Source organism: Gobio gobio (genome assembly GCF_949357685.1).
Source record: "Gobio gobio genome assembly, chromosome: 15".
In the NCBI taxonomy this organism is placed as follows: domain Eukaryota; kingdom Metazoa; phylum Chordata; class Actinopteri; order Cypriniformes; family Gobionidae; genus Gobio; species Gobio gobio.
In genome coordinates, this window is record NC_137108.1 from 14,046,516 (window position 1) to 14,065,062 (window position 18,547).

An 18,547-nucleotide genomic window follows, 5' to 3' on the forward strand; every position below is an offset into this window, starting at 1 on the left:
AGATATGATCAAACACTAGATTTCTTTAAATGTGAAATTTTAAAACGTTAATAACTTACATCCTAATATTTTTAATAATACTTATATAAGCACACACAAGTGCATATTAATGAATTCAAGCATATAATTTAACCTAAGAAACGTTTAAAATAGTACTAAAATAGTGCTAAGGCAAACTTATTTTTCCTTATATGTACAGTAGGCTATATACATATGAATTGATACTGGATCAATATCGAAATCGATATTTGTGCCAATCGTCTCACTCCAACCTGAACTTAAAAGTTGGCAACCCTGCTAAGCCAGATCAGATGAGCATTATTAGTCCCTTTTTACACTAGTGCATTTCCGTTTTAAAACGCATAACTTTTGCTACGGTTATGCCTGTCGTCTACATTACTCCGCCATTTTCAAACCTTGAAACAAATACTTTTGAAAACAATGCAGACCCCGTTTTAGATGGAAAACTCCGGGGTTTAGTTTCAGTGTAAACGGACCAAAATGTAGACCTTTGAAAACGATGATGTGGCTGCCCACATTACCCTACCTACATGACAATAACAGACCAGGGCTGCGTTTCCCAAAAGCATTGTACGCCTAAGTTGATCGTTGGTGACTATTGTTACAATGCTTTTGGGAAACGCGTCTGAAAGCTGATTTAAAGGTGCCCTAGAATGAAAAATTGTATTAACCTTGCCATAGTTAAATAACAGGAGTTCAGTACATGGACATCATATACAGTGAGTCTCAAACACCACTGCCTCCTCCTTCATATGTAAATCTTGTTTGTGAAAAACACCACAGAAAAATAGGCAAATCTCAACGTTACACCGAGAATGATGCAATCGTCGGGATCATTAATATGTATGCCCACAACATTTGCATATGCCAGCACACGTTCACTGTCAGGCGAAACTGCGCAGCCGTATAACAAGCCGTAAACAAGCGTCACGCGAGGATAGCGAACATGGCAGATCATGGAAACAAATGTTATGTTCCAGGCTGTGCAGGGGATGTGAAGACGTTTCATACTCTTCCCACAGATAAAACATGTCAACAGGCATGGTTGATGTTTATTTATAATCAAATACTGCGACAATATAATTCAAAATTGTCAGTTTGCTCAGCCCATTTCACCTCGGACAGTTTTTCAAACCTGGGACAATATCAAGCAGGCTTTGCTCAGCGTCCGACACTGAAGAAAGGGGCAATTCCAACCATATACCTGCAAGCAGTAAGTGATTTTATCCACTTCTTGACTGTCTAAACAATTTCTGATTAAATTGAAAGTTTCTTAGAGAGACAACATTAACGATAATATCCCCGTTGTTGTCTAGATCCAACGCAAGATGCTAGTACAGTAACAATAGGATAATCCAAGTAGCTTACATAACTAAATATGTCTAATGACAAAGGTTAATATTATTTCATGCCAGTGTTGTCATAAATTACAAAATACAACCGTAGATACGCAAATGTACTACGTTAGTTTAGTTGCTTACACATAGCTCACTCGATCCTTCTAGCTAACGTCACCTTAAAGGGTTAGTTCACCCAAAAATGAAATTTCTTCCATTAATGACTCACCCCAATGTTGTTCCAAAGCCGTAAGACCTCCGCTGATCCTCAGAACACAGTTTAAAGGAGTCATAGAATGCCATTTTTGTACAAGTTAATATGATTCTTTAGTGTCTAAATGAAAAGTTTGTAATATACTTTAATTAAAAATTCTCATTAGTATTGTAAGAAAACACTCATTTTACCTGGGGCCCGTTCTTCGTACATCGCTAACTCAGTTAGCTGGATTTGATTGTTGACGATTTGACATGATCTTGGATTGTTTGGTTCTTCGAAGCTCATCCTGGACTTGCTGTCATAGTAACAGGTCCATAAGCTTAAACCTGCTCGGGAGCAGGCTTATTTCATGTAAACAGGATTAGATTGCATCTTGAGGTGATACTTAAAATCTGTCCCAGCCACTGCTACTTTATTACAAGAGTGCATTACTGAACCAGGGGCAATAATAATAATTTTAAATAATAATATAAACATGTTATATTGTATATGTATATGAGAATGTATAATACTATAGACACAGCCACTTGATTGAGCGATTTATTTGTGATGGAATAATTACTTTATATAATTTAGTTTTTATTGGTTTACACACGTTGTACAGTTACTCTGAGCCGTGCATTAAGTGATCACGGATATTATGGGAGTGGCTTGATGCAGCGCAAGAGAGGATAATTTTATCTTGACCCATAAGAAACTGTCACGTTACAAATCTGCTTCAAATTAAATAAAAAATTAAATTACAACATTGAAATAAAAATGTAAAGGGTGTACAAATACTGTATAAAATCGTAAATATAAATAATTGGTAATCATGTTTAAAAAAAAAAAAAAAAACATTTATCATTTATCTATTATAACTTTTATGTTCGTTTGGTCGTTTGGCTGTTTCCTTATAACGGTTCAGAAATTCGTGGGGTTTTTTTGTAGCCTGGATGCCAGCCGAACTTAGCCCCGCCCACAACATTTTTACTCGGGCAGTTCGGTCTGGACTTGATCCATAGAGAAGTAATTATGCCCGAACAGAAGCTGTTCGGACCAATGATATTGTCAGGGCGGGCTTTAGACGATGATGGACAGATGATCAACATTAACGTAATCATCCACGTCATCAAAGGCGCTTGGGTTAAGTTTGTTCTAATCCTAAACGGAGAACTTGTTCGTATATGCATTCACCTTTTCTATTTCTCTCAGAAATGATGATCGTGTTGGTAAGTACTCTGTGTCTCCTTAAATTCTTTTTTTTACAACACCGGCAAAGATCGTTTACACTCATCTTCTTCTTCTAACGTTAGGCTACTTATTCCAGCGTGCGTGCAAGTACAGGGTTGCCAAGTTTTTACAACAAAACCCGCCCAATTGCTAACGTTCCTCAAAACTAGCCAAAAACAAGCCCAATAGCTTTCCAGGGGGGGTTCTCCGGGAAAAAAGGCATTTGGGGGGTAAAATATGTGTTATGTTGGCAGGACTGGCAGCTAAAAATCGCATTCCTGGGTCTGTATATCACAATTGGGGTCGCTTCAACCCGCGGACATGGCAACACAGTGCAGTTGACATTTGACAACTAACGTTGTGCGTCGCTCTGTTGCTCTGATTGGTTGTAGGTCTATCCAATTGAGGTCTTTCCTGGTTCGGTTGAAACACGCCCCATAATCACAGCCCAACGGAGCAGAATCAGACTCATATTCTGACTAGAATTGAGTATGACGACGTCAGGCTAGTTTTTTTGTGTAATTTGTCAAGTTTTTTGCCAGGTGACTTTTTAATTATATGATGTCATTACGTTGCTGTCTTGACGCCAGCCAATCGCTGCATTGCTTCGAGTTTCGAGTATCGATGCATCTGCCCTCTTCAGGGAAAAAAAGAACGCTCAGTAATCTTAGATCATTTAATCCAGATATTTTAATCCAATCCGCAAATTCGTTTGAAGAACCAAATTAGCCAGAGATCAGTTATCACGATTAAAAGATCTGGGATCTGTCAAATCATCTCAGATGTAATAAGCAACGTACGAAGAACGGGCCCCTGGTCAAAACCAGCTCTGTTTTCAGCAAGTCATTTCAGTGTATGTGACTTTAAATGATAATGAGCTTTGCTCACCCCGCCCCTCTGCTCTGTGGGGCGTTCGGTCGACCCGACACAACACCACAACACACGTGGAGTGTTGCCTTGGCAACAATTGAGGGTATATTTTCGAGAAATAATGGCAACGGGAGTCTCTGAGGACACATCTGAGCAACCTTATCAATTTGAACCGGAGTCGGACCAGGAACAAGATGACGAACCAAACGAAGTTCGAACAGGGCGTTTCTGAATGGTTGGTTAACGTCATGTCACTTTGATCTATCTTTGTACTGGCAGAGTAGCGTAGTGAGATACGAATGCTATGTGTTTACTGATGTATATGTTAGTTCATTGACAGATTGATGTTATGTTATAAGATTTTTTTTTGACATTACTTCTTTATCAGTAACAGACACCGTTATAAACCATGTACAAAAGTAAGCTTAGTGTAGTGTTACCACTTTAACTTTATCACCAGAGTACACAGTTTGTAATAACCATAACGCGTTGTTCATTATAAACGTGGGATTATGAATTATGAATGAGAACGTCATACAAAGAAAGCATGCCGTAATGTAACTTACCCTGTAAACTTTAGCCTCATTCATCGTGAAGCGTGCAAGCGATTTGCAAAGATTAATGTAAAGGTTAATAAAACGTTACACTCACTTCTTCCTGAGGTGCAGCAGGAACACAATCCTTTTTTCAAGAGCATCTTATTAGCAAAACCTGCTTTATACTGACCCTCGTTTATAAAGCAGTCTGCTGAGAAATGATTCGCGCAAACATTGACGTTGATCGGGGGGAATATTCCCTTCTAAAACAAAACTCAGCAGCCACTGGGTCTTCAGCGGTTCGGATTTAGGAACATCAAAATGACTGTGGTGTTCGTTATTACACCCAAGAACAGAACATCACAATCGCTTAGACGCCATTCTGCTCCAGAGTATCAACAATGGCGGACTGATGACAGCTCGCTCAGGGCGGGTCTGTGTTGAAACGCTGCTGTCAATCAACAATCGTAGGAGGAGCGTACACCGTGTAACGTCACACGGTCAGATGGCTCGATTTGAGACAGGGGAAAACATATAAGGAGATTAAAAAAAACACTGGATGTATTTTTATCATTTTTGCATTTTATAGGATGGTTGTGTACAGGCTGCCAACACACATTTCCGTATAATCAACTTGTAAAAGTGCATGTACCATTATATGACCCCTTTAAGATATTTTAGATTTAGTCCGAGGGCTTTCAGTCCTTCCCAGATAGCAAGCACAGTTGGGCCGATTCCGGCTGAAATGCGCCACTGTTGGCTCACTGTCGGCATTGGTGAAAAGATAATGGGCCAGATCCGTGCCGACTGTGCATGAACCAATCTGGCTGACTGACGGCTTTTTTTGAATGGGCCAGCGTCGGCTGAACGCAGTTGTACGGTGTCAGGTTCATACTCGGTGTAGCGCCGTGTATTTAGCTTCGGCCCGGGTTCGTTTTGTCACAGGCGGGCCACTACAGGAATTAAGCAACTCAGCCGTGAGAAAAAAAGTTTTGGCGGTTAAATCCTGAGGAGGCAGACGCAGACGCAGACCATTTCATCTTCGAGAGGAACCATCTCGGCTGAAAAATGAGTAAGTAATTTAATTCATTTATTGTTTTAGTGATGTTTGATGTTTTAATTGTCGAGATAAAAATCGTGTTTTAATATCTAAATGGTTTGCAATGATTATTACAAAACAGCAGAATATATTCGGTACCGGAGTGTGGATAAAGGCCCAGGGTCTCATTTTAGGATAAAACTAGGTATTTTTTAAACTGCTCTATATACAGTGGACTGTAATGTTGGCTAATAAAATTATATTGAGTCATATCCCATTTGCTTGCTAAAATTTCGTCAGTCAATTCGTTCAACGAGTGATTAGGCTCTCGAATCAGCCATATCTTATACAGCCGCGCGGCTCTGTATGATTTGATTCACTATAAAAAGAGTAATTTGTTTGTAAGTCAAACTACACTGACCACCAGCTGCATTATACCCGCGGAGACCAACTCATGTGTGTGCAATTTGAAATTAAATAAGATTTATTTTGTTGTAACACTATGGGAAGCCGGAAGACCACTATAGATACGTGAGGTAAACAGCATTCTTCTTGAACATAACCTAATCTGCTTCATTAGAGCAGGTTCACTTTGTTTAGAGCGAAATAAAAATATTAAAGCATATATATCCCGTATAATGTGATAAGTACTACGACTACGAGTAGTAATTTAACATATTTTACTGCAGTTGGGATTACTATGATTATGAGCGAACATAAACTGAAGGTTGATCTGAATGCTCAGTTTGGAATTCAACACTAAAACTTTTTACAGATACTTTACAATAAGGTGTTATGTTACATTAGTTATTAGTTAACATAGATTAAGAAAGCATGCAGTACTTCAGCATTTATTAATCTTATTAATCCTACTTCAACATTTACTAATTATTCAAATGAAAAGTTGTATTTTGTTAACATTAGTTAATGCATGAACAAAACACACTCACATTTCTATAATTCAAATCCCATAAAGGATTGTTAGACTCCATAAATTAGGTCAAGAACTGAAAACATTTCTCATAACACATAATGTACTTAAGAGGATGGTAATATTAGTCTGTCTGTCTCATTTTTATCCCAAGGTTACTGTAGTCAGCCGGATCTGGTCCATATCCAGATCAGATGGTGGACTTGCACCCTAAGATGACCACAGTGCGGCCCTGAATGTCAGACAAGACCTAGAAACAAACCGCCTGAGAAGACCTCGCTGACACAACAGTCATCGGCACAGATCCTCAGCAAAGACCATGAGAAACAGTTCTACAGACCCAATGTCCAGCTTCAACTCCCATCACACCAAATGCTGGCATGATCTTTTCCAATCTTCAAATAGTAGGAGCTGAATTAAATACTCTCAATCCACAATCTGACTTGAGAAGCAGCCTGGAATCAGAACCACACCATGTCCGTTTGTTTGGCCCGTGGAGAACTGGCCTCCCGAAGCCTGTTTTTTTTCTCCATTCTGTCACCTGATGGAGTTTGGGTTCTTGCCACTGTCGCCTCTGGCTTGCTTAGTTGGGGACACCTGATCTGCCTGCATTGACACTATTGGATGAGAACTGAACTGAGCTGGAAGAACACTGCTTTCTCCAGAGCTACTTTATAGTTTAAATGAACTCTTTTTATAATTGATGAACATTACAGAGTTAATGAACTCCCTGTAAAGCTGCTTTGAAACTGTCTTTACTGTATAAAGCGTTATATATTTAACAGTGACTTGACTTTTGCAAAAGGAAATTAGTTAGTGTTAAAGAGAGTGATGTTTTTCTTTTAATAATATACAGTAAATATAATAGTTATTTTGAGGTTGAAAAAATTACAGTGTATTTGTTTATTGTTAATACATGTTTATATTAAAGTGTATTTGTTAATTTATAATAAAAAATCTTTAATCTTTTTAAATGGTTGAATTTGTGTTTCACTGCCAGTTTCTGGGCCACGTCTGGCCCGGGGACCCAGCCGACCCTCAGCCAGACCTATCTTACAGTGGCTGGGCCAGACCTGGGCCACATAAAACAATACATGTCGTTTTACAGGGTATGGGCCAGATCTGGGCCAACACAATAAATAAGAGTCATTTTACAGGGTGTGGGCCATATCTGGGCCAGAGGAAATTGTTTGTGTCCGTTTTCAGTGTGTGGGCCAGTTTTGGGCCGGGGACCCAGCCAGAACTGGGCCAGAACTGAAACAAGGGTGTGGCCCAGAGGTGGGCCAAACAAATTTTGCTATGTGGGTTTGAATGCAAGTCTGTGCACACTTTGCAGTCCACGTCCAGAAAGGTAATGAAAACATCAAAGTAGTCCATATGTGACATCATTTGGTTAGTTACTCTTTTGAAGCGTCGACAATACATTTTGGTCCAAAAATAACAAAAACTAAGACTTTATGAAGCACACTACTTAGCTAAAAACACTTAGGTCTTTCAAAAATATATGTGCTCATTAATGTATATTTACTTCTTTCAAGTAATAAAGTATTCTCGTAAGTTTATAATATGCATTTTAAAATACATACGGGTAGGGGTTCGAATGCAGGTCGCCATGTTGCCCCTCCATCTTGAAAGTACATTAGCCAAAGAGGGACATACCCGTAAATTCAAGCTTCACCTTTCGCGTTTTAACCGGTTTTAACACTCGATGGCACTGTACAAAATTCCCTGCCTCGCGCATGTGCGCGTCAACTTGTTCAGACTTGTCTGGTGCATGCGCAGAGTGTTTTCATCTCAGCAGCGTCCAGTAACAGAGTTATACAGAGTTTTCCTGGCTTGTTTATTCCTCAAAAGTCTGTTTTTCCTTGTGTGGTATTTGTGTGCGTTAATAACTCCGTAAGTAATAATGGTTATTGTCATTGTAGATGTGTTTCAGAGTGTATCATCGCGTAATTCAGTTGATGTCACCTCAGAAGTATTTTTGTGTCAACATACAATAGCGTAATGCTCACCTATTTGAATAATCATTCAGTTATTTTGTTATCAACAATGTTTATTCGTTTATAGAAAATATTTGCTTGTAATGTATGTTGATGGAAATATGTATCAGGTCTGATCGGCATATTAACAATTGTTATACAGAGCGCACTACAGTGCTAAAGCTATGCACACACTTTTGTAATGCGACACCGCTTGTTAGCAGCAGCAGCGGCAGCTCCGCTCCTTTTAATGCAGCTGCATTTAGCGCCTATATATGGTACAATAAGCTCTGGTTTACGGTTACATTATACAAATGTAACTTATAGTTATACAGTTCTTAACTGTGTATCTTCTGTCATGTCATTATCATGTATATTTACCATCCTTATTTGTTCTCTCACAGAAACCACATTTATGTACATATCCACTCAAACCTGTTTATGCCTTGCAATTGGATGACTGAATAAACATTACTATCATCAAAGTTCACTCTGGATTAGCTGCAGTTCTTTCTAGCCGAATAATTAGGCCAGTTGAGTTCCAACCATCCCACTGTGCACAGAATATCCCACAGGCACCATGTCGAATGTGGACGAGGTCGAACTGGAAGCCATGTTAATCTTGGACTAAATCGGCCACCGTAGGAGTTTAAACGAAATCGGAATCAGCTTTAAACTGTGTTCCGAGGATCAACGGAGGTCTTACGGGTTTGGAACAACATTGGGGTGAGTCATTAATGGAAGAAATTTCATTTTTGGACCCTTTAAAGGGTTAGTTCACCCAAAAAGGAAAATTTTTGTCATTAATTACTTACCCTCATGTCGTTCGACACCCGTAAGACCTCCGTTCATCTTCAGAACACAAATGAAGATATTTTAGTTGAAATCTGATGGCTCTGAAAGGCCTCCATTGGCACAATGCACGATTCACTCTCAAGACCCTTAAAAGGTACTAAAGACGTCGTTACAAAGTCCATCTCACTACAGTGGTTCTACAATAACTTTATGAATCGGCGAGAATAGTTTTTGTGCGCAAAAAAACTCTAAATAACGACTTATATAGTGATGACGATTTCAAAACACGGCATCATGAAGCTTCGAAGCGTTATGAATCAGTGAAAAAAAAAAATGAAAGGAGGAAAGGTATCCCGAAGATGACATTTCACCACAGAACATGACTTTACTTGTATAGTTTATAATATAATATATCATTCATATATAATTTCTATAGGCCTATGCAATTATTTGTGAAAAATTATGTAGATCACTTTTACTATTTACATAAGCTGCTTATTCTATTTATGTAAACTGCTTTTATTTATATTTCATTGCAACTTTAAACAGGTCTAAGGAGTTTGTTGTTTTCATGTAGCCTTGGCAACTAGCCGGCAGACAAATATGCAAATGAAATGAAACTTGTTTCAACCATAATATGTCAATTACAAACTGTAAGATTGTCATTATGTTTATACTTTATACTTTCGTTTGTTGGGGCACTCTCCCTCTGCCATAGCGCTCCAGTTTCTAGATACACTCTTGCTTGCTCGCTCGCTCTAGATTGCGGGAGAATATAACTAATTTGCGGCCATCAGGGAACCGCTATCAATGTGCAGACTCCCGGAACTTCCGGGAGACTTGGGATGTCTGCAACAGACTAAAGCAAATGAGTGTACGGATGAACTGATTAATTGGTAGTGGGAGGAGTTATGGATCATGTGGAGGCTATCCTATAAGCCTCGGTATGGATGGCATGGTGTTCTCAACGCATAGCAGAAAGATTCTAAGTCCAGGCATTATCTCTTTTTGGGTGGTGTTCCTATTTATTATAATGGTATAAAAGGTATTTTACATAAATTAATACTGAAATATTAATACTTCACCCAGTGCTAATTAATAAAGTGCTGTTTTGCTGTCAGTGGAGTGGGTGCTCAGCATCCACACCTTCCCTAACTGATTGCCACACCTGTAAATATACCTAACTCCCAGTGAAGTGCCACACCTAGTGCAATACTCCCCCAAGTGGCTAAAATAAGTAATAGCTAAATTAACCTAACTCCCAGAAGTACAACACCTAGTGCAAAACTCCTAGACTGGGTAAACCCAGCCTAATCTGCCAGTGATTTGATTTCGCCCGGCAACTCAGTCTGGAAACCCGCACATTTATTTCTACTGCTTCTGTTACACTTTTGCGGGAACCAATCACAGACGGGAATTTAATTTATGCTTGTTTATCACGCCTCTTGTGCAGTAGAAAATACAGAGCAGACTCCCCAGACCAATGTTCAATCTTAAATTGAGCTTGGTCTGGTGATAGCCAGACAACAAAACTCCCCCAAGTGGCTAAAAAGGTGAATATAAATGGCTCAGCCAGCTATCAGCGTATGCTTAGCTGATCTGTAGGTCACACCATTGTCTGCCTGAACTACGCTTGAGCTCCATTCAGTCACTCAAACTCCATGCAATAAGGTCAGTCTTAAAAATAACTGTATCCATGCCTTCTCATCACAATTTTACTGTCTTTAGTAAATTCTGACAGTAATTTTAATGACAAAGGAGGGTTTGCACTGGCACAAACTGTTAGTAAATATGGCACCAAGTGCTTTTTTTAATCGAATTAATTCTTAAAATTCAATAAATGACAACACCCTTTTTTTATCATTCAATTTCATTTAAGGGTGTAGTGGGTGAATTTAATTTCATTAACATTACCTCTGATGGGCCTCCATGGTTTATTTATAACTTAACATGTTTACTAAATTCGTACCTCCTACCTGACAATACAGGATTTATTTTAAGCTCAAGTATGTATGTATTAAAGGGGTCATGAACAGGCTTTTTACATTTTTTATACTGTTGTCTGAAGTCAACTTATGATGTCCGCGTGGTTTTTACATTCAAAAACATCATAATGAATAAGTAATAGGCTATTTTCTACCCTGGTTTTAAGGCTCTCTCCTGGAACGCTCAGTTTTTATGGGTGTGCCACACTGAAGACTTGGATGTAAATGCCCAGGGCTAGGATTAGATAAGATTTGCATATTTAATGAGCTTCAGGTCACCTGTCAGTACATGTGGGAATTGTTTTGAAAGCGGCAACCGGAATGAATCGCCCAAAGGGCTCGCAAAATATCTTTATCAAACAAACACAATGATTTATCTCTCATCCACCCGCGACTGATTGGAATGTTATTTTTTTCTTGGCCCGATGGATATAACCGCGAACCTTACATCAAATATCAAGTCAAGAGAGTGAACAACGCACATAAAGAAAGGAATGTTATTTCACTATTTAAGATAGCCAGTCGGCAGGCAGGGCTTACAATTTGGTAGCCCGTCTGGAAAACGCATAGCCCCGGGACGTTGGGCTTTGCGAGCCCTGGCCCATACATGACAGAGTCTGATCCCGAATTGCATTGAACCAACAACACCACAAATAAAGGATTCTTCAGCTTTTGACAGCATGCTAAGTTATGTTCAGTTAGACACGTACACATTAATGTGGTTTAGATATCAAACGATCTGTAACAATGGAATACTATCACATATAAAAAACATTCTCTCACATTAGTGTGTTGCTTCATTCATTAATGTAATCTCATCCTGTCTGCAAATACAGTCTCTTGTTTATTAACAAATCTGTGGTGAAATGAAGGAACAAACACGCAATGTCTTCCCCACGTGAGCTGGATATTCATTAAAAATAAAGTTGATCCATGCATTCATAATATTGGAATCCGAATGAAGCTTATGTGGTATGTTTATTGCTTAGAAGTTCGATCCGGTTTAGCTCTATGTAGGCCTATTTCATCTCAGGCACGAGACGGTGGGCGGGGCTACAGAATCAGGCGTTGTTCTTCTTCTGTTGAGGCGGTGTTTCACCACACTCTGACGTCACAGCCTGGCACATTCTGAGATCGATCGTTTGCTGGGCCAGGTGTCAATAAAAGCTTTTCTTTGACTAAAAAGGACGTTTTCAGCTCTGAAACTTACAGGATATTCTTATATTACCATGACCTTTTATATATCAAAAGCTCAAGGGAAAGTTGATTTCTCAATTCAGGACCCCTTTAAAAGTATGTATAAAGTATGTAATCTATTAAAGTCTCGATGAAATGGAAGTAGCAACAGATCTTTTGTTCCGTATTATGACATTCATACAAGTGTAACTGATTATCAAAAAAGAAAAAAATGTAGGACGGGACTTTTTATTTATCAGTTGTTGATTAGATTGTAAGATTGTAAACATTTTGATTAATAAGGTCAAAATTTAAACAAAATGAAAAGAAACATATGCACGGATGAATTGTTCACCAAAAGACCTATAACATGCATAAAAAATAAAAATAAAAAGATTTTAAGACATTAAGACCTTTAAATTATTGTGAAAAATCAATGCAAGCATTAAAGGAACACTTACGTTTGAATGCTGGATACATTGGTACAGTATTGGTAATGAGAACAGCATCATATCTCAGTTCCAAACTGGAGGAAAGCTCTGTCAATTATAAGATCATGAAAAAAATATTTAACAGACATCAGTGGACAATTTTGTGTGAAAGCACAAAACTAAAACACACTAAAACCGATGTACTAAAACAATGCTCTGGCCCAGTCTAGACAAGAAATAAATCCAATTTGACCAATTTTGACCAAACTTGAGAAATACATTTTAATTTTATCCTTTGACACAGTTTTGTGTTTGATCTTCAGAACAGAAGCCCAATTAAGATTAAGCCCAATGCTGTACTAATTCTATTTTGCTGGTTTCCAGAATTGTCTTAGATTTAGTACATGATATTACTGAGTCTAGGATGTGTACACTATAGAGAGAGATGGAAGCCTCACGAGGTGGATAGAGGAAGCTGTAGGAGATCTGTTTGTCTGCGCGGTAGCTTGAGCAGGACTGACTGTAGGCTGGAGGAACTCTAATATCAGACTGAACACAGTTACTCAGAGCCTCAGTCAGAGGGGTGAAATCTACCTGCAACAGAAAAGCCACACAGTCAAGTTTAGACTCTAATACAACAGTGTACAGTTTATTTTTTGTGAATTGACTAAAAACTAACATAATTTTGTCAACTGCACCTGCTTAGATACAGTATAAGATGTCCAGAGAGGCATAGACAAAACTTCGCTGTAGCCACTAATGTAGTCACTATGATGAAGAATGCAGTATTTGGTGCGGAACATGACCGCTGGACGACCATAAGGAAGATTCTTGTTGTCTAAAAAGAAAAAAAAAGAAAGCAGGGGTTGCTAATCTCTTATTATGAAAAGCAGAATGACAAAATATAACTTACTAACATACTATATCAACTATATCATACTATTACCGTATCAGTTAAAATTCCTCAAAACCAAACATTTTCCTAAAGCAGTAATTTCTGTTCAGAAGACTTAGATTAAAGTGCTTGATTCATATGGATTACAATGTTTTTGTTTATTTTCTAGTACCTGTTTCCTTTGTTTCCATTATCCCGCCACTAGTTTGTTCCTATGGTTACTGATTTGAATTACACACCTGTTCCAGTTTTTGTTAATTAGCTTCTCTCTAGTTCATTCAGTTCTTTGTTCGGGTCGTCTATAGCCCTATTCAAATGGTAATTGTTTCTCATGGGGTCGTAAGGTATTTTCATAATTTACAGGGGCTAGTCTGTGATTTTCTTGCTATCCGAATCCAGAATGTCAGTGTTTTTCTTCCACCGCCCGCGTAAAAATCCCTGGCTGAATTACCTACTGTTTTTTGACAAACACCAAGGTCGTGTGGTAATTTAATTGCCGTTTGAATCCACATCTCTAAGTTTTCAAGAAGAGATCACTTAAATTCACAGTTTATATCCTTTTTGACCACTGCGGAGCACCGTACGGTGGCACTTTGCTGTAATTGGAATGCATTTTAAAGATCTAGCCTACTCTTTTATTACTGTAATGCTGAAAAGTATTTACAAGAACAATCGCTGCTCAACAGTGAAAGAAGAAAAGCATGTAACAGTTATACATTAATTTTACACCAAGTTACACTAAATTTTTCAACTAAACATCGAAATAAATCTAATTAATAAACTAAATTAACCATTTAAACTAAATTACTGATCTAATTATTGATCTAAAGCCCACACTGTCACTGTATGATAATTGAAGTGGACTGATGACATCAGCGTTTTTTCCAGAATGGCTATACAGCTGAATAAAATTATGCTGCATTATTTTCCTGTTTAACACTGTAAAGCTGCTTTGAAACAATCTACATTGTTAAAAGCGCTATATAAATAAAATTGACTTGACTGACATTTGAAATGGGCCGTTATTAGTAGGGCTAGGTATTGACACAAATTTCCCAATTCGATTCGATTCACAAGCTTGCAATTTTATTCAATTTCGATTCACAAGCTTGCAATTCGATTCGATTATTTTGGATATATATCAGGTACAATACATGGCGATGTTTTTTATTTTTAAAAAAAATCAACTAATTTTAAAACAAACTCTTAACTAATGCTGTAAACTATGGGAGTCAGTAGTAGCCTACTATAATATTGAAGGTAAAAATTTACTGAATTGTATACAAACACTTAAATTACACTGACAATGACGTTTTTTTTTTTTAAATAATAGTAAAGTTATAATATTAACTTTACAATTACATAATCATATTTCTACTCCAACTTGTTTTTTGAAATATAAACATTTAAACGGTGGCTGTCATAAACTTTTAATGTGCCAGATTTATTCATACATTAAATATTAAAGAACATTAAATCTATAATGAATATGTAATATGGTGCATACATTTATCAAAATGCTCCTCTCTCTAGCTCACCAACGAGTTTATGGACACTGGATTTTTATGAGGTAAATGTGACCTTACATGACATTGTTTACAAGCTGCTTTATTGACGTCTTTCCACGGTTGAAACACTGATTGAGCGATTCCATGTGACATGATATGGATTTCGGTAAGTTATATTTTATCTTTTTTTAACACACTTTCAGATGCTCATTCATGTTTATTTCGCGCTGTAACTGGTATTAACCTCTTAAACTCCATGGACCCTGGTCCGGAATAACATCAAATATATACTTGAAATTTTAAATGTCTGTAGAGGAGCTCTGACCTCATATGTGGTACCATTTGAAAGCTTAGAATGTTTACTTTGGCATTTGTTTTACACAAAGTAACTTATTTTCACTAAATTACTCTGGGACCATTTCCGCCTGGATTTCGCCTACCCAAATTGAAAAGCTTCCCATACCCCCATAAAGTGGTCTAAATACAAAAATCTGGTGTAATTTTACAGGAAACCCTTTGACGTTTCATAAAACACTGCTAAAAGTGATAAACATTTAAGTACATGTTGTCTGAGATGAACTTTGTCTGTTTCATGTATGCAAGATTTATTCAAATGGATCTGAATGGAGGGATATTACCTTTCTGTAATTTCTGCCTACCCAAATCTAAAGTCTCCCCATACCCATACACAGTGGTATAAATGCAATATCTCCATGTCATTTTAAGGAAAACCCTGAAATTACAAAAAACACTGATGAAAGTGATAAATATTTTAGTATACTGTATGTTGTTTGTGATATAATAAACAAAACAAATATTTTATTTTATTGGTTATACATTCATTTTTAAAAGTGTATATCTCCGACCCTGTGTGTTCTAGCACCCTACAGACAGTTTTGGTTGTTTCCAGCATATGTCAGCAAACACTGGGAAAAATAATTTAATACCACTGTATATGGGTATCGGGAGACTTTAGATTATGGTAGGTGGAAATTACATAAAAAAAGGTCATATTCCTCCCTTCAGATCCATTTGAATAAACCTTGCATTCAACATGATACAGACAAAATTATTTTTTCCAGTATTTTATCAAGTGGATTCTAGTGAATCCACTGTGGATTCTAGTGAATCCACTGTGGATTCTTTGGTGAATCTAGTGGAAACAGCCAAACTGTCTGCATGATGCTAAAGCACACAGGGCCTTGTGAGTTGTGCACTTTCAAAATGAATTTGTAACCAAAAAATCAAAAAGCCGCTCTTTTTTAGGGGGTTTATTACAGGTCAGACAACATATACTTAAATGTTTATCACTTTTAGCACGGTTTTATGTAACAAAGGGTTTCCTGTAAAATGACATCAAAAATGTTTACAGTATATGGACCCCAGCATGTGGGTATGGGTAAAGCTTTTCAATTTGCTAGGGCTATTTATGGTTTTGAATTTCGTAATAAAATGGACGTAATTTGAAATATTGACTTTGTTTCACATTAATAGTAACAAAGCACAAAGATTATTGCCATTTATTGGATGGGAGGCGTGCTACAATGTTACTTCATTCATCAACTGAAAACAGGATGACTAATTGATTCTTGGGATTTAAGAGAAAAATTAGATTCTATTAAAAATCGAGCAATCAATATTTTTTACCCAGCCCTAGTTATCAGGCTACAGAAGCAATTATATAGGCTATGTTAAAATAACCAAGCAGCATTATGTTTACCTCATGTAAATAAGAGTCTATATTAACTTATTTCCGCTCAAAATGACATCCATCGTTTTGAGAAAATACAAGACAGAAAACCATTTTATCTATAATCTGTCTATCTTTCTATTTTTTAAACAGGAAATTTAAATAATTAAAAAATAATTAGGATATCATTTTCTTATTATTAAATTAAATATGATTTTATTCTTATTATTCCAAGCATATGATATTTTATTTACAGCAGATAATCATGCGAATGACCACGTGAGCAGCGTGTTCCCGGGTTCGTAGGATAACAAAATTTGCTTCTCCACCATGAGTAAAATCGCCATCCGAATGAATGAGGTTGCATGCAAATTAATTTTTACGGATGTCCACATAAACAATTAGCGTCCGTGTTCTGTCTGTTGAATTTAGTATTGTTAATATACATGTTAATATATTGTTAATATACAGTAAAATAACATCTGATACATCCTCTAAAAGTTCAATAAGAACTTCAAGATCTTCAGTTGGTGTTGCTGCAGCACGTGCTAGAGCTAAGGCAGATGCTGCACAAGCACGAGTTACCTTTGCAGAGAAAGAAGTTGTAATTAAGGTGGACAAAGCCAGACTAGAAGTTAACTTAGAAGCCCTGCATCTAGAAAAAGAGGCTGCAGCTGCTAGCGCAGAAGCAGATTTATTAGAAGCAGCAGCAGAATTTGAAGAGGAGGAGCTATATGACAAGAAAAGTCACTCTTCATCGGCACGAAGCACAGACAAGCGTGTTTGTGATTATGTCAGGGACCAAGCTACATATCGCAGTGATCAGGCTGATTTAGACACTGATCAGCCTCAGGATTGCAAATTTGAACTAGACGAAGTAACAGATCAGAACTGGGCTACTTCTCAAACTGAACCAAATATAGTGCAGGTGAATGGCAGCCAGTATGTCGTACTTGATGCATGTTCTTCATCTCAAAGAGAGCCAAAAATGCAAAAAATAAACCTCTCAAGAAACATGAAAGAGGAGTCAATAGAAAGACCATTCAGCAATAAATGCCAGCAACAACCCAGGTTCAGTGGAGTATCAAGTTCTTTGCCACAAAACTCTGACACTTCAGGCATGATGGACCTAGTGAAATATCTTGCGCGTCGCGAGCTGGTGAGCATTTGATGATCACCCTGAAAGTTACAGAGCCTGGAGGTCCTCTTTTACCAACACCATCAAAGATTTGGGTCTTAGAGCCAGTGAGGAGCTAGACTTGTTGTCAAAGTGGCTCGGCAAAGAATCTTCAGAGTACGCGAGACGTCTCAGGGCAGTTCACATTGGAAACCCAGACACAGCCTTGAAAATGGTTTGGAACAGACTTGATGAATGTTACAGCTCACCTGAAGTTATCGAAAGTGCGTTGTTTAAGAAGTTAGACAGTTTTCCCAGGATTTCGGGCAAAGGTAACCTCAAACTTAGAGAGCTTGGAGATCTTTTAATGGAGCTGCTCTCAGCCAAAGAAGACGGCTATCTACCATGCTTAGCCTACTTAGACACTGCTTGTGGCATCAGACCTATTGTTGAAAAACTGCCATATGCCTTACAAGAGAAGTGGATTTCTCAAGGCTCAAAGTTCAAAGAAGAATTTGGTGTCACTTACCCTCCTTTCTCGTTCTTTACTCAGTTCATTTGCAATCATGCCAAAACATGCAACGATCCCAGCTTTGCTTTTTCCAGAAGTTACCGTCCACAGTATGAAGGACACCCTCAAAAATGCACTAACTTCAAGACACCAGTGTGGGTACACAAAACTGAAATCTCTCATGGAGCATCTCAAGACAAAATGCCTTCTAAAGATGATCCAGCCAAATACTGCCCCACCCTTTAAGGAAATGTCGAGGCTTCAGAATGAAGACAATCGATGAGCGAAAAGCTTTTC

At 37.8% G+C, this 18,547-nt stretch overlaps 1 protein-coding gene across 4 annotated transcripts in view; it reads right to left on the bottom strand.

Annotated features, from left to right (window-relative positions):
• enpp2 (ectonucleotide pyrophosphatase/phosphodiesterase 2) overlaps positions 1-18,547 on the bottom strand; it is an 82,897-nt gene that overhangs the window by 22,935 nt on the left and 41,415 nt on the right. For 2 of the 4 annotated variants that reach the window (XM_079836293.1, XM_079836292.1), the window contains exons 20-22: positions 13,228-13,367; positions 12,988-13,123; positions 12,560-12,637 (exon numbers count right to left, since the gene is read on the bottom strand). In XM_079836293.1, coding sequence (XP_079692419.1) covers positions 12,560-12,637; positions 12,988-13,123; positions 13,228-13,367 — 354 coding nt within the window. Of the gene's footprint in view, positions 1-12,332; positions 12,462-12,559; positions 12,638-12,987; positions 13,124-13,227; positions 13,368-18,547 lie in introns of those variants that run through there. The other 2 variants (XM_079836294.1, XM_079836295.1) reach the window with 2 other exon arrangements.